At 39.2% G+C, this 16342-nt stretch overlaps 1 protein-coding gene across 1 annotated transcript in view; it reads right to left on the bottom strand.

Moving 5' to 3' along the window:
* Positions 1-16128, bottom strand: part of HEPH (hephaestin) — a 79213-nt gene extending 63085 nt beyond the window's left edge. Inside the window, exons 1-8 of the mRNA XM_057538239.1 lie at positions 15951-16128; positions 9315-9517; positions 7458-7702; positions 6265-6477; positions 5357-5539; positions 4040-4294; positions 1651-1819; positions 373-509 (exon numbers count right to left, since the gene is read on the bottom strand). Coding sequence (XP_057394222.1) covers positions 373-509; positions 1651-1819; positions 4040-4294; positions 5357-5539; positions 6265-6477; positions 7458-7702; positions 9315-9517; positions 15951-15980 — 1435 coding nt within the window. The 5' untranslated portion in view covers positions 15981-16128. The remainder of the gene's footprint in view (positions 1-372; positions 510-1650; positions 1820-4039; positions 4295-5356; positions 5540-6264; positions 6478-7457; positions 7703-9314; positions 9518-15950) is intronic.
* Positions 16129-16342: the final 214 nt, after the last annotated feature.

Genomic DNA, 16342 nt, shown 5'->3' with positions numbered 1-16342 from the left:
TAACGTTTAAAAGTGTGATCTGTACAACACTGCTATCAGAAGATGTTCAATGAAAAAAAGGTTTCAGTAGTAAAGTAAATATAAGAAATGCTATATACTCTACTCCCATCTTGGAGATTCATGATGAACAAAAATAAATCCAAGGCTCTGGGAAGCCCTGCATCAAAGAACACTATTTGACTGTTTAACTTAGTGTTTTGCAGACACATTCAGACCTATAATCCTTTCTCACAAAACACTCATCTCTTGGGACTCACTTTGGGAAATGTTGGTCTAGAGTGTGTTTCTGAACTGTCATCAGCCTCCAGTTTCTAAGCCCTTCCCAATTCTCTGGCTCTAGTCAATTAAATTCACAAGTTAAGGATTCCTCACCCAGGATTCCAAGATGCTTATCTTCCTCCAGCTGCACCTTTTCCTGGAATGTCTCATCTTGGAAGGCTTCATATCGAACTTTCCAGTAAGTACCCCCGATTCGACTGGAGCTCTTCTGGAAGAATTTATCTGAGCCACTGGCATATAAGGAGGCAAATTTCAAATGATTTAGCAATGTGTCAAATAGGTTTCCATCTCACCCTTTTTCTCATCAAGTTATGGATCTTTGTGATTAGGAAGGACCTCAGAGATCATCCAGGTTAACTTCCACCCACTGAAGGTATCTCCTCTGGTGACAACACAAATTTACAATACACAGCTTCTGCTTGAGCCTTTCCAAGATCAGGGAACTCATTTTCAGAGAAAGCAATTCCTTTTACTGTTGTATAGAAATAGGCTGAAATCTTCTTTCTTGTAAGTTCTAGACACTGGGATCAGTTTTGTGCTCCAGAGTTAAGTAGTCTTACATCTGTCCTTAATAATCCTCAGGTACTCAAGATCCTTTCTTCCCTTAATCAATAATATCTTTCTTTCAAAAATGAAAACCCAGTAACTTAGCAAGACCAGCTGCAGATTCTTAGAAGCTATGCTGACACCTAAGTGCCTACTTTCCTATGTTTTCTGCAGATTCATTCCATTATTTCCTACTGGAAGAATAAACATGATTGGGTGTCCTAGGATATTTCTCCATAAACTCTCTTAGTCATCTATCAAGTGCCTCTTTTGAAAAACCTTGAATCACTGATAGACCAGTGAGTCAGTATAACTTAAGGCCTAGCAACTGATTAGGGCACTAACCTTCTACTCTATCTTGCCCACATCTGAGTCATGAGAATTTGGAGAAATTCCTCCAAAAGGATGAGCACGGAATGGCCACAGGCAGGTTGCTTCCCCTCTTCCTACACTTCTCAGAGTGCATTTTACACTTCAGTTTAAATGTCTCCTTCAGACTATGGTAAAGAAAGGAAGGAGCAAAGAGGTAAATAACTAGTAAATTAGAGTTGGAGAAATGCCATTTTGAATGATCTGGTCCCACCTGGGCCTTCTTTTCTGCTTGGACTCTTTGCTGGGAATATGACATAACCATACAAAAAGCTTTATAGCTCCCCAAGAGCAAGCACTTCTGGGGGCCACAAGAATTTGGCTATCAGTTGTGCCATGTAACTTCAGACAAACAATGATTGTGATCCCCAAGTGAAGTGAGAGATTTCTGAGAGGGAGTAATCGGTGTTTGTGGTTGGGCCCAGGAGTAGGGAGAGGGAATACACTACCTCTTACCTGCCTGGCTCCCTCAAATTCTTCCCCGTGCTCCCATCATGCCCCATTGGGCCGTAGTCCCATTGAATCTCATGGGCCTCAATGAAGTACTGCCGGACTTTGCCTGTGAGTAGGTTCATGGGAGGTGTCATGGAGCAAGACTTGATCTTGTAGAGTGCTTGCATGCCATCTGCAGGAAGAATATCATGGCTAGCTCCATTCCACCCAAAACATCTTCTACCCAGGTGACTCAGCTTTCTCCTTCTCCTAATGTTTCCCTCTTCCACCTTCCACTGGGCTCTTTACCCCTGCCTCCAAATGGGCTACTTTCTCTCATTCCTAAAGAGCCTAGCTGGGAGAGAGGGAGCCCATGTGGGAATTCAAATATCTCCACCTGCTCACCACCACTGACTCATTTACCAGATCCTTGCTCTTGCCTCTGCAAAATGCTTACATTGTAGCAACATCACAGAGCTTGAAGTCAAAATACCTGAGTTCAAGTCCAAGACTTATCCTTATCTATAGAACCTTAGGCAAGTCACTTCCTAGACCTGAGCTTAACCCCTGATTTGTAAATGGGGAGAATAGGGAAATCTACCACACTAGGCCCATGGGAGCATCAAATTTTAAAAAGAGGAGTAAGTTATTTGTAAAGTGGGAAGCTCCCAAAGTAATGGAACATCATCTACACATGAAGAAGAAGCTTCACACTTGGGGCTGTCAGGAAAATTTAGATTCTAAGTAGTGTTTCCAAATGCGGAAGATGTTACATTGAGGCATAATGGTAATGGATGATACTGTGTTATATTTGCTTGGCTAATTATAGAGGTCATTCAGGTACATTATCTCATTTGAATCTCACAACATCCCAAGGAGATTTGAAATTTGAAATCAGAAATCCGAGGTATGAAGAAGGAGGAGATAAGGATATTCATTTTCGTTGAATGTGTACTATATGCCAGACCCTGTGTCAGGTGATTTACATATGTTATCTTCTTCAATCCTCATAACTAGCCTATGAAGCAGACTTTTAATGTCCCCTTTTGAAGATTAAGAAAATTAAGGATCAGAGAGGTTAAGTAAATTGTCCAAGATTACATAACTAGTCAGAGTTAGAGTTGAAATTTAAGCGCCTATCTTTTAACTGCAAATTTGAGTACTCCTTTTCTTCTCTTGTATCCACGATCTTGGTCTCATCATTCCCCCGTCTCTAAGATTCAAAATCCCATTATCTCTCTGAAACCTCATTACAACTTTATGTGGTAGGAATAATTATTGCAATCCTCATGAGGAAACATAGACTCAAAAAAGTGATATGTCTTATCAAAGGTAACTAACTGGTGGAACCAGGTTTTGAATCCAGGCTTGTCTGGCTCTAAGGCTTATGTTTGTTTCACTATTGCACTGCATCCCTAACCTCCATCCACATTCATACTCTCTTACTCAGGTACATTTGGTACTGAGGGCAGACCCTGGACAATGGAACATGAATACCTGGCTCCTATTGGGTCAAACTTACCATTCCAGAATCAATATCCCACCAGTCTATAATTCCTCACCTACTCAAATCCGCTTTCAAATACTCACATATCACTTTCTTGACATTCACTTGATTTACCATACTTCAAATAATTCTAGAAAGTGAGAGCTGAAGATCTTAGAAACTATTTAAACCCAATCCCCATTATATATATATATATATATATATATATATATATATATATATATATATATATATATATATATATATATATGGCAAATGAAGCATAGGAGTGGAAAGGGACTTTTCCAAAGTCACACAGTGATTTCTTCAGTTTTCCACAGAGCTGAGACAACTTGAACCTTCTAATCACCTACCTAATGCTCTTTCCATTGTCTCATAGGTTCCTCTGCTCCTCTGATGTTCCTCACTGCACAGGGCCATTACCTCAACCATTCTCCTTCTAAAAACCAAAACTTCTAAACCTATTGCTGTTGGATTCTAACTAGAGTGTCACTACTTGCCCACAATACTCCATGATCTCCTGAAGAAGCCTTACTCTTCTTTAACTAATTAGTCCTTCACTCCCTGTTCAATCACCAGCAAATACTATCAGGTCTTAATTCCTTAGAATTCTGAGCAAAAAAAAAGGCAGCTTAAAAGTTCACTCATCCATTCCTATACCATCTTATGTTAGCGATGGGGAAGATGAAACTCAGAGAGCAATGCCCCATGTCACCTTGCAATTTAATGGCTGAGCCAGGAAAGAACCTGGAATCCCAGAATTCTAGTCTAATGTTTGATCATTTATATCCAACTATCTCACCTGAAAGACCAATCTTATGTCTCCAGGCCAGAAACCCAGCCTCCTGATAACCATCACTGCCACCTACGTCCTGTATCTGAAAGATCAGAGATGTTGGATCTCACCTTGCAAGTGACTATTCACTTGACAGCTAATTAACCAGGTGCCAGGTTCCTGGGGCACCATCTCAGCAGTCACAAAAGTGGCTGGAAAGATATGAGCCACATCAGTTCGGTGGCCTCGGATGGTCAGCATCTGTCCATGGAAGAAAGCTGTGTGGACATCTACCTCATTGCCCATGCCAAACAAGTGCCAGGCCACACGTTTCTGTGCACACATGCTCAGATCTGGTAAGTTTCCAAAGACAAAGCCATTGATTGCTGCAAAAGAAAATATCAGAGTTAGGAAAGGACAGCCCAATGAGAGAGGCCTTACCATCTGACAATAATAATAGATAACATTTAGATGAGGATTCAAAGAGCACACTGTGCTGACTATATGTATTATCTTATATAAATCTTACAAACATCCCTGGGAAATAGGCAGAATTCGCTGTTATTGTGGAAAAAAATGTGAAAATCAAGGCTCAGAGAGCTAAAGTTACTTCTCTCCCAAGACCACAAATCTATTATGTGGTAGAGCCAGGATTCCAACCCGGCAATCTGAGGAAGCTTTCTAAGAAATGGAGTTTATTTTACAAACTTTCTTTCCATCTAAGACAATTTCCTTCTGAAATTTCCACAGGACAGTTGTCAAGTTAGCTAACTAATTATCATAGTTATTACAAGCAATTGGTATAAAACTAAGAGAAATTTGAGCTGTCCAAGCCATCCTTTGCATCTTTCCTCTGAGTTTTCACCTCCCCTTGGGACTCTCTCATTTTGATCCCACCTCTGTCACCAAGTAAATCACTCCCATAAATAAACGAAAGCAAAATCACTTACTTTCATTTCTAAAATCAGTTCTCTGTCCATGCCTCAGGCTTTCGTGCCTTTAGTTTGTTTTAAATTTAATTAAGATGGTCAACTCCCTTATGGGAAGTCATTTATCTTCTCTACAAAATGTGTAATTTTCACAGTTTGAATCCTTTTTAGAACAAAGAAATGTTAACTAATTATATCAGTAGGCAATCCTCACCAAAGTGACTTGAGCATATAGTATATGACTTTGGAGTTTAGAAAGCAGGGTACCTAATGGCAAGAGCATAGCCTACGCAGTCAGACATATCAGGGTTGGAATTTTAGCTGTGCCATTTATTTTCTGTGTAAGCCTAGAGCCTCGGTTTCCTCATGAGTGAAACAGGGGAAAACCACCTACTACTCACGGTCCTTGTGAGAATTAAAACGAACCAGGTATGTGAAAACATCCACCAAATTCTAGGCCCAGTGGAGACCCTCCATCAATGTTCACTGTCATAGTGTGGCCACATACTCCCAGCTTACCGTGCATCTTATTGCTCTCCTGAAAGGTCTCATCTTCTATGTCCACTGAGGCAGGGTCTGAGCAGTAAGTGGCAATGTTCTCATTGATATGCCAGCTAAGGTTCTCATCTATCACACTAAAGAGCAGGAAGAAATCATTGTCCACGTCCTGCCGCTGAGGAGGGAAGTTCCCATCCAGGGTTCCTAGGGAAAGTAAGAAAAGAGCCTTTAAGAACCGTCTTTCCTTAGCAACAGTAAGCTGTAAGGGGTACTCATAAGTAAAGAATAGAAATAGAGGGGCCTTAAGAGTCTATCAGCAACAGAAAAGTAGGTAGAGACTTCTGCTGCTAATTACTATTTCTAAATTCCCCACATGAAACCACCAATTCAGTTGAGCCTAGGACTTGAAGGTGAGGTACATAGGATCTAGAATAATTCCTTCCCACCATCCCTGCCTATGTCTTCAACTCAGGGCTTTGATCTAACCACACTCCTGTAACACACAGGTCTTCAGGCCTGACTACACCTTAAACATACCATATTTCAAACCAAACCCACAATCCTCCCAAAATTCTGATGACTACACTTTCAATCCTATCCAACAGACTATTAACACATACCTTACTCTTATGTAACTTGACTTCCATCATTACTAATTCGAGTTTTTTAAGTAAAATAAGAAAAAAAGAAACTAGCAAAGTGTTTTTAAATATTTTGTTTCTGTTTTTTGTTTGTTTTAGAAAAAAAAAGTAGTGAAATAGAAAAAACAGTGAAAAAGGGAGTTTGGCAGGATTTATTCCTACTAATAAACTAGGGTGCTAAATTAACACTCCCCAGGCTGCTGCTCAATATGTAGGTGAGTCAACAATACCACTGCTTCCCCTAGATATCCCAAACTGTATCTCACAGCTCACATTTGGGGCTTATACCTCTTTTACAGGTTATAAGGGGTCCAATGAGGCCAGTAGCAATATCTCGTGGAGCATCTACATGAGAATGGTAGATCCAGGTGAGGCACGCTGGGTCAGCATCAGTAGGTGCATGGCCTTCTGGAATGGTCCAGTTGTAGATGTGGCTGCCTCCCGGGGGAACAGAGTCATCAGCTTTCAGCCAACCAGAGGAACCATCTGGATATAAGGATCCTAGAAAATGAAATTGCATATGCTTAGTCCCAGGGTGAGCGAGAAGGAGCCTGGCAGATGTAGAAGCCGGGAGAGGGATGTATGGAATACCTAGTTCCAGTCTTGTGGAAGGTAGAGTTCTAAAGTTCAGCACAGTTTTCCTCACAACCTAAGGAAGGCACAGATTCAGATAATATCTAGCCAAGAACCCTAGACCTCAAATCAACAGTGGGTAGAAAGGTAGCAGCCCCTGGGGAAGAAACTATGACCATAGAAAGTGCTATACAGCCTAACCTAGTAATGCTCTAGTGCAAAGCTGATAACATGGAGGCAAGAGAGAAGAAAAAAGTCCCTTCCTTCAAGTACTCACTTTGAAAAACAGAAAGCAGACAATCACAGAATTTCCATCTAAAGGCAACTTAATGATCAATTGATCTACTCCCATTTTATGAAAGAGAAAACAGAGGAAAATAACTTGCCCACAGGAAGTTAATTGTCAAGTCAAGACCTTCTGAGTTTGCTCTCTATTCCCCTCACTCACCGTTGTGTCAGTACTATAGGCCATAGGGCCTGGGATAGTAGGAGATACAGATGAGTAAACCAATCTCCCTCTTAAGAAAAACAATGGGCCTTTTGGAAGACTGTGGCACAAGAATAATGCTCCCTTACATTCACAGAACACTCCTCTCTTTCCAAAACACAGTCAAATATTTTATGGAAATGCCATTCAAGTAATTCTTTGTGATAAAAGGTAAATTGAATCTCTACATTCTTAATGAAGAATTTGAGGTTCAGAGAGGGACAGTAACTTGCCCAAAGTGACACAGTGTGTGAATAGCAGATCTGATAAGAGTACCCAGCCATATTTTCTCTGAGGAGAGTCCTTGCCACCTCAGATCAAAAAGGAACACTATCTTCATTCCCAGCTCCTCTATCTCAGATGGCAATAAAGAAAAAGGTATATTTGTTGCAGGTAGGAGAAAAAGGATGGGCTGATTTACCTTCTGAGTCTTTCTCATAGAAAACGCCATGGGGGTGGATTGTGTAGGGACGAGTGGCAAAATTCTTCAGGTGGATAAGAATGATATCTCCCACCTCAGCCTTCAACACTGGCCCCAGGAAACCCAGCCAGGCTGGCTGAACCATTTCATCCATGTATGAACCATCCCTGTATTCCTTATAGATGGTCTTCTTGTAGCTGCTCCCTATTCGGTTCTTGTCAGACTTCAGGAAGTTGGAAGCTACTCTGGGAAGGAAGGAAAGAGAAAGTCACAATTTTGCCTTTTTTCCAGAGGTGGCTGACCAAGAAGTGTTCATCTTTGTTTAGGGTAAAACAAGAGGAAATGGGATTGTACTGATCAAAACATGAAAGCTTTACGTTAGAATCTAATTGTTAGACAATGAGAAGTATTAAGTTAAAGCATATGAATTTGCTGATATTTGAGCAATTTTAATCTACAAAATAGACAATTTCACTCAGTAAAGCCTAATATATAATAATGGGGAGGCAACCAACTATGGACAGACTCTTTTTAAGTGATCAACTCCCTATCCAGGTGGCCTAACTTAGTGTTGCCCTGCTGTATATGGGAAGTCTTATAGCATAGTGGTTAAGTTCACAAACTCTGGAGCCAGGAAGTTTCAGTTAAATGCCAATATTGCCATTTCTAAATCTGTAGGACTTTGAGCAGGTTACTTAACTTCTCTGTGCATAATTTCTCCATCTGTAAAATGGAGATAACCATGGTACCACTTATTACTGGTGACTAAAATAATTAAAATGCATAAAGAGTTTAGAAAAGTGCCTGGAAAATAGTAAAAACTTAATAAATGTTAACTATTACTTCAAAATATTGGAGAAGGGGATAACAAAGTTATCCCTCAAAGATACTTTTAATACAGACTCTGTGACTCCAAAACTAGATGAGTAGAAAAATGGTTTGTTAAAAAAGAGAGCTGTTTTTCTTACTCTAATTCTTCCTAGAGAGCTCTGAGATGTTACAGTCAACTTTGTAAAACTCTGAGGCTTTGGAGAGACAAAGCAATTCATGATCACAAAAGATTTTTTAATACATTAATTCGATTTTTTCAGTGGGCATTTGTGGAACACCTGCAAAGCTCTAAGATCAAGAAAGGTTAATCTTGTGGGATCTGTGAGAGGCAGAATGGTGAGAAGAGTACCAGCTTTGCATCCACATTACCCAGGTTCAAATCCTACCTTTCTGTTTACTAGCTGTTGGACTTGGGCAAGTCACTTGATCTCCCTGAGCCTCAGTTTTCTCATCTATAAGATGAGAATATTCATACTCACCTCCTAAAGTTTCTGTAAGAATTAGGTGGGACAAAGTATATAAATTTCTAGTACGGTACCTGTCACAAAGTGTTACATAAGTGATAGCTATTGCTGTTCTTTCCTTGATTCTAAGGCTGATCTTATTTTTTCACATTTTTACGTATCTTAAATCAGTATAGTTCCATTGAACTATGGCAGCATACATATACTACACACATCTTACAAACACTGTATATATATCATGTTTCTTTCTTGTTCAAAAGCTAAATACCTATTATTAAAACAGCATTGTGGATATCACCTTAGAATCAAGGCAATATGGAATGACCTTTAGGACCCTAAAAATACTTAGGCACCTCACTGTGGAAAAGCGAACTCCATATGGGATACTGGCTCCTGAGTCAACTAGTCGTCTTCTCAGGAAATGTATCACTGGGCTTATGGCCCAGAGAGATCAGGAGCTGGCTGCAACCACACCCCGGGGAAAGGTCTTCAAGAGCTACCTATTGACCTCAAGAGTGCCCTCCCTAACTCCATCTCTAATTCCACAAGAGATTAAACCTACGTGTCACTGTCCAGAGGCTGGTTCTTGATGACATTCCTTCCCTTAGGAGCATAGTTCCACTGCACGTCCTGGATGCCCAGATAGTAGACTCTAGTGGCCCCATCAGTCAGTCGGGGCCACAAGGGTTGCACGAACAGCAGAGCCCATAGAAGATGGCCTGGTTCCATGGCCCACATTACTCTGGGAAACAGGCAATTGAATAGCTGCCGGTATAGAAGAAAGAGAACAAAGGGGCTTTGCATGTGTCTGGAAAAGTAAAGAGGCAAGAGCCAGACTGAGTGACTGAGAAAACAAAAACCGATTAGCCTAGAATCTCTGCCTTACCTGTTTCCTTTCAACAAGTGTTCAAGGATCTCTACACATTGGACTTTGGAGGGCAAAGTTAAAAATCACTTGTACTGACAATTGTGTATCACTTTCTTCAGAAGAGAAATCTGGATCCATTTTCGTCAGCAATGTAGAAAGAAGAATATACTCTGGCCCCAAAATTAGGAAACAGGCATCAGTAGCCCGATTGAGCCACTGACTCACTCGGTACCCAAATCAGGTCACTAATTCTCCCTGTGTCTCTGTTTTCACCATTGCCACTTTCCATCCTCTATGAACTGTGTTTAAAAACAAATGAGAATTCACCAAAATACATTTATTAGAATGTTCATAGACCCAAACTGAAAACAGTCAATATGTCCATGAACACTATAATGGATGAGTAGATGATATTTTATTCATATAATGGAATTCTATATAGCAATGGTAATGAGCAAACTAACACTATACATGAAAATATGGATGCCTCTCACAAATACAATGGTGCAGAAAGAAACCAGACACAAAGGGTACATATTATATGATTTCATTTATATAAAGTACAAAATCAGGCAAAACTAATCTATGCTGTTAGAAGCCAGCATAATGTTTTCTCTTAAGGTAGGGATCAGTGACTAGTAAGGCAGAGGAGGAAGGCTTCTAGGAAATGTTCTGTTTCTTGATTTACTTACTGGTTACATGGGTACGTTCAGTTTGTGAAAATTCACTGAGCTGTGAACTTAGCACATTTATCAGAAGAAATGTTCTCTGCTGGTTCTCTGCCATGCACAAATCCATTTAATGTGTCCAATCTTGAGTCAGAGTTAGAACTAAGCTTCTAACCTTTCATTCTGATACGTCAGCCAGGCAGTTAGACTTTTGGGGGCTGATATGAAGCGCTCAGTCATACTATACACAGCTACAGTCAATCCCAGAAACACAGGCGACATAACATAAACACAAATATAATACACTTGCATATACCTAGACACATGCCGTCTTATCTAAAAGCAGAGATGTAGACACTTTCATCCACACTAGAACCACAGTGTCACACAGAACCTTAGTCACTTTCAAAATAATAATAATAATAATAATAATAATAATAACCTACAATGGAAAAGAATCTGAAAAAGTATATATATATATAACTGAATCACTTTACTGTACACCAGAAACAAACACAACATTGTAAATCAACTATGCTTCAACTAAAAAAATAATAAAAATCAATATTTATAGTGTGTGCATTGCATGTCAGCCATTGTTCTAAGTGCTTTACAGATTAAATCATTCAATCCTCACAGCAACACTATGAAGCAGATGCCATTATTATCCCCATATTATAGAAGGAGAAACCGCAGAACAGCAATATAAGATAATTTGTCCAAGTTTACCTAGTTAACAATCAGTAGAGTTGGGTTGTGAGCTCAAGGAAGTATGGGTCCAATGTCTATGTTTTTTTTTTTTTTCAATTGAAGTATAGGTGACTTACTATATTATGTTAGTTTCAGGTATACATGTTCTTAATTACCATGCTATACTACTTTTCACGAAATATACTTGCACACACAGAAAACATGTACAGACATATCTTGTTTTATTGTGCTTCACTTTATTTCACTTCACAGACATTGTGTTTTTTACAAATTGAAGGTTTGTGGCAATTCTGTATTGTCAGATGATGTTTAGCACTTTTTAGCAATAAAATATTTTTAAATTCAGGTATGTACATTTTTAAAGATGTAATACTATTACACACTTAATAGACTACATTATAATATAAAGATAACTTTTACATGCACTAGGAAACCAAAAAATTATGTGAAGATTTATTACGATATTAACTTTATTGCAGTAGTTTGGAACCAAACCCACAATATCTCCAAGATATGCTTGTATATGCCTATAGCTATAGTTATATCTGAGAAAACCCCATACACTCTGAAACATGCAATCATATGTAGTTATGATCACTTCCAGAAACAGACACATATATTCATATGGGCAGAGATACATCTAATCAATATCATTCATGATGATGACAATAATGATGGTAACTATCATTCATGGAGAAATTACTACACACTAAACGTGATGCTCACTTTTTTTCAATATATAAATTATTTCACTAAATCCTCAACCTAAGCACATGATATTAGGGACAATTAATCAAAAATAGAAAATCAAAAATATGCACAGACTCGCATGTGGATAGGAAATCTCCAGTTATTTACCCTGATTGATAAACAGAACTATAGATTTCCCTACATACTCTCAGACCCCTCCACACAAAGTAGTGGCCCAAGTGTGTAATCCCCAGTCTTCATATGACATTTGGAAGAAAGCCCTTGATAAGTGGGAGGACCTGTTCTTGGATTCCTCTTCCTAAAACCTGGCTTTCCTACTGACCAATTGTGTAGCCTTGGGTGATATTTAGCCACTCTGGACCTGTTTTCTTATCTATAAAATATATCTAATAATATAAGCCTTGGAGAAGTAAATTAGAAAACTTGCATGAAAAGGCCCCAGTACAATTAGTGTTTAGAACATAACAGACAGTAAATGTTGGTTTTCTTCCTCTTCCTTCTCTCTCCTGGTGACAGTTTGTTAATTTATCCTTACTGTCTCCCACACATCTTATGTTCTATATTTCAACTCTAAGGGCTAACTTAAATCCTAACTGCTCCAGAAGGCCCCCTCTAGCCTTTCCATATCACTGTCCTCTGAAGAACTATTTATTCTCTATAACACCCAAATACATGAAGTCAAACTTTGTATTATTATTATCTTTGCCTCATAAGCTGCCTCATGAACTGTCTTTATTTACCAGATTGGGCTATAAACTCCTTGAGCATGGATGTCACATCTTAGAGGTCTTTGTGTATCTACTGGCAGATATGGTGATGGGGGCCCTGTAGGTGTAACATAAACAGCTACTGCTAAAGTGACATAAAACAACATAGACATACATTTTCCCACCAGTTGACTTTAGTCAGGTTCGCCACTGGTTCAAAGAGTGACCTTAGTGAGCCCCAGTTTTCTCATCTATAATATAATAGAGCTGGACTATAATTTACTTTTGGGGGGTCATGGATCTTCGGGAATATAATGAAATGCAAAAACACAGAACTACAAAAATGCTTTATATAAAGAGCTCTCAAAGAGTCTTTCTAGCTCTCACATTCACTGATGAAATACAGGTGCATTCACATTCACCAACATATAGTACCACATATGGATACACAAATAGCATGTCCTCAGCAAGGAGGGAGTGTCCTTGATTCAATGAGAATCTGAATGCAACATGCATCTCCTTCAAGCTTCCTTATCAGAGAGGTGTCAGCAGGGCTGTTGTGCCTTAAACTCACGTAGAGAAAAATCTGTCCCAGGTAAGAGTTCCACAATTGAAGAAGCACATGGTTAACTTGGAAATATTCCCAGAAGAGACTGGTATAGAACTTCTGCAGTAAATGAAAAAAGCATTCAAAGGGTGACTAATGACCAAAAGGACTAGACAATAGAACCTGGGAAAAAATGCAACTTAGCATTTGCCTAGCACTTTCCACTGTACAGTATGTTTTTCATATCTTCCATATTATTTAATTCTCACATTCTTGTGAGATAAGAATTTTCCTCCCCATTTGGCACTGAGGACACAGGTTTTGGAATCAGACTGCCTAAAGAAATCCTGGCTTCGGTTTTCCTAGCTGTGTGACTTGATAAACTGCTTCACTTCTCTAGCCATAGTGTCTTCATCTTTGAAATAGAATTAATATTATTTGCTACATCTCAGAGTAGTTGTGAGGATTAAATGAATTAAGATCTGTAAATGAATAGAACACAAATAAGTACTCAAGTGCACAAGAGATCAAAAAGTATTAGTGGCTCTGATTATTACAGACAAGGAAATAGCTTTAGAAATGAAAATTGCCAGAATCACAAAGCTTTAACATTTTATAGAAAGCCATAACACATACACACTCATAAGTTCCTATATACAATAGCACATTGTAAGCATATAGGCACATGTATATGGCTGAGATTAATTTCTTTGAAAGGAAAATGATATATGAAAAGAACCAGAACTTTTGAGTCAGATAAACTTAGGTTTGAGTACTGTTTTCAGCTGTGTTTGAAAGAAATAGCACCAAGGACTTAGTAGGTATCTGATAAGTTTTCATTTCTTCTAGTCACTAACTTCCCTTTTTATTCCCAAAGCTGCATTTGTTGTTGCTACTTTTATTGTTGTTTTTTTAAACTTGGTTTATCATTATAAAACAGAAGAAAGGGAAAGCCCATAACATTCTTATAGAATCACTTGGATATTTCATGGTAAAATTGAAAGTCTTTAGACTCTAGAAAAATAGATTCTAGTTCTGAATTCATCATTTATTAGTTGTATGACATGGAGCAAGTCACCTAGTTTCTTGAGCCTTGATTTCCTCATCTCTTAAATGGAGATAATCTCTGCTTTGGACTCCCTATTAGTTTGCTATGAAGATAAAATGAGATGAAGAATTTGAAAGCCCTACATAAACTTTTCACTTGGACAGGGCTATTTTTTTCTCAGCTGAGCCCACAGGAGGAGGTCTTATAGAAAGGCCAGACTGAGGAGGAAAAATAAAAGGGAAAGGTAAAAGGAGAAATGAAATAAGGTGAGCAAGAAACCTGGAGGAAAGTAAAAAAAGAGGGCAGAAGGAAGAGGTGCTCAAAGGAGGAGAGAGAAAGAGAGAGAGTGAGAGAGAGAGAAGGGATTTCTGGGATACTTCTAATTAGACATAGTTTAGTCAGTATACACTGAGACTAGTCAAAACTTCCTTTCCTGGCATCCCAATGTTACCTGGGCCTGGTCCCCATCATCCATGACAGTTTGCATATCACTGTTTTCCCTAGAATTTGCAAGTTGTTCCTTTAATGAGACAATGCTCTTTTCTCTCTGAGTTTGAATAGACTGGCCTGGACAGGCTCATCCTAGACAAAGGATCACTCAACTGGACACAGAAATGCTGAGCTATCCTTGAGGTTTTATCTCCAATTTCAGAAGTCTTACTAATAGAACCCTCCATCAAGATTGACCTTTTGGTCCTCCACTTTCTTAATGCTGTGTGGCTTTTTCTTTACCTTGTGACTCAAAGTAGGCGATTTTCTCACCTTCAGTGGGTATGGGACTTTACTGGAAGGGAAAATGGGGAGAGTGTTTAAAGTCTCAAAAGAGTAGTACAAGTACAATTTATATAATTTTTTAATCATTATCACTGTATCTTAGTATGTCAGAGATGGGAAAATGGAGGCCCACAGAGAAAGAGACTCACCTGAAGTCCTGAGAGCTAATACTAGAACCTAAGAGCCTCTAGCCTGGCAATCATGTCCAGTATATTATCACCATACTGTTCCTGGGGCAATATGATTTCACTACATATTTGCATTTGTATTAAGGAGGTTTCTTTATTTCCTCACACCCCAGTTGTGGTATAATAGAAAGTATACTGATTTGAAACTAGAAGATCTGTATTCAAATTCTCTTTCTTGCCTGTAATAGCTATGTGACTTTTCAACATGTCACTTTCACCTATTTGAGCCTCAGTTTTCTCATCCAAAATTGGGGATGATATTTATTTCACAAGATTGTTTTGAGGCTCAAACAAAATAATGGATATATGAGCCCCTAGCAAAGGGCTTAGAATACAGTAGATGCTCAGTAAAAAACTGAATGTATCTTAGATACATACATCCATAAAGACCTTTAGAAACTATATTTTTTCAATCCCTGATGTGACATATAGAAAACTGAGACCAGAGAGATGAAGCCAGAATTTGAACCCATATTTTCTAAAATATTTCTTCTACTTAGGCACTAAGTGTGAGAAATAATTCAGATTTTAAGCTGATAGCTTAGTTCAGCTATAATTTATTGCCTTACTCTGTGCCAATCTGGATCTCAAAGTATGAAACTAAATGATCTTTTTTAAGTGCTTGAGCTTCCCATTTATGTAGTCCTCAGATCCATTACCTCAATAAACACCACAAACTGTGAGACAGAAAATGAGCACACTATTTCAACAGGAAAATTAACTACTCTCTACAACTCCAGGATCGTCTCTGAAACAGCTGAGACAGTGTGGTCCTGGCCATTTTGGTGAGAGGAACAAAGAGAGTGTATTGTCCACTTTAACTTTCCTGCACACCAAGCCATGCTTCCTCCAACTTCTCAGCCACTGGCTTTCTCTTCTAGTGGCCCAAGATTCCCCTAAACCAAGCTGAATAAAGGTTTTCTTCAAAGAAAGGAGGCAAGGTAGGGTTTGGAAAGAGAGGGGAAAAAAAGCTTACCTTTGTTGCAGAAAACACTTCCATATTCATGTCAGTGGCCTAGTGATGCTAAGCTGCAGACCCCAGCATGAGTCTGCCAGCCCTGCTCAGTCTGTATCCTGGGTTAGAGAGCCTTTCTCATAAATAAAGTCCGGGGCTCCAATTTGGCTGGTGTTACTGGGGAGGGGTGAATGGAGGCTAGGGCAGTTCTGGGTGCCCTCTTTTCCAGAAACTAAACTGCTGGAATGTCTTGTTCCGGACCTGGTTTGGTACAAAACCCGGGACGGTTCTTTGACCATATCCGGTGTTTTCCAAATCCCGGTTAGGATCTCCAGAGGAATTACAAGAGGGTGGGCTGCACTTCTCTTATCTCAGCTTGCTGGTTGGTATTTGCTGAGAGGGGGGAGGAAATG

The sequence above is a fragment of the Balaenoptera acutorostrata genome, chromosome X (genome assembly GCF_949987535.1).
Source record: "Balaenoptera acutorostrata chromosome X, mBalAcu1.1, whole genome shotgun sequence".
In the NCBI taxonomy this organism is placed as follows: domain Eukaryota; kingdom Metazoa; phylum Chordata; class Mammalia; order Artiodactyla; family Balaenopteridae; genus Balaenoptera; species Balaenoptera acutorostrata.
Note: the sequence above shows the minus strand (reverse complement) of the source record. Positions and strands in the feature narration are given on the sequence as shown.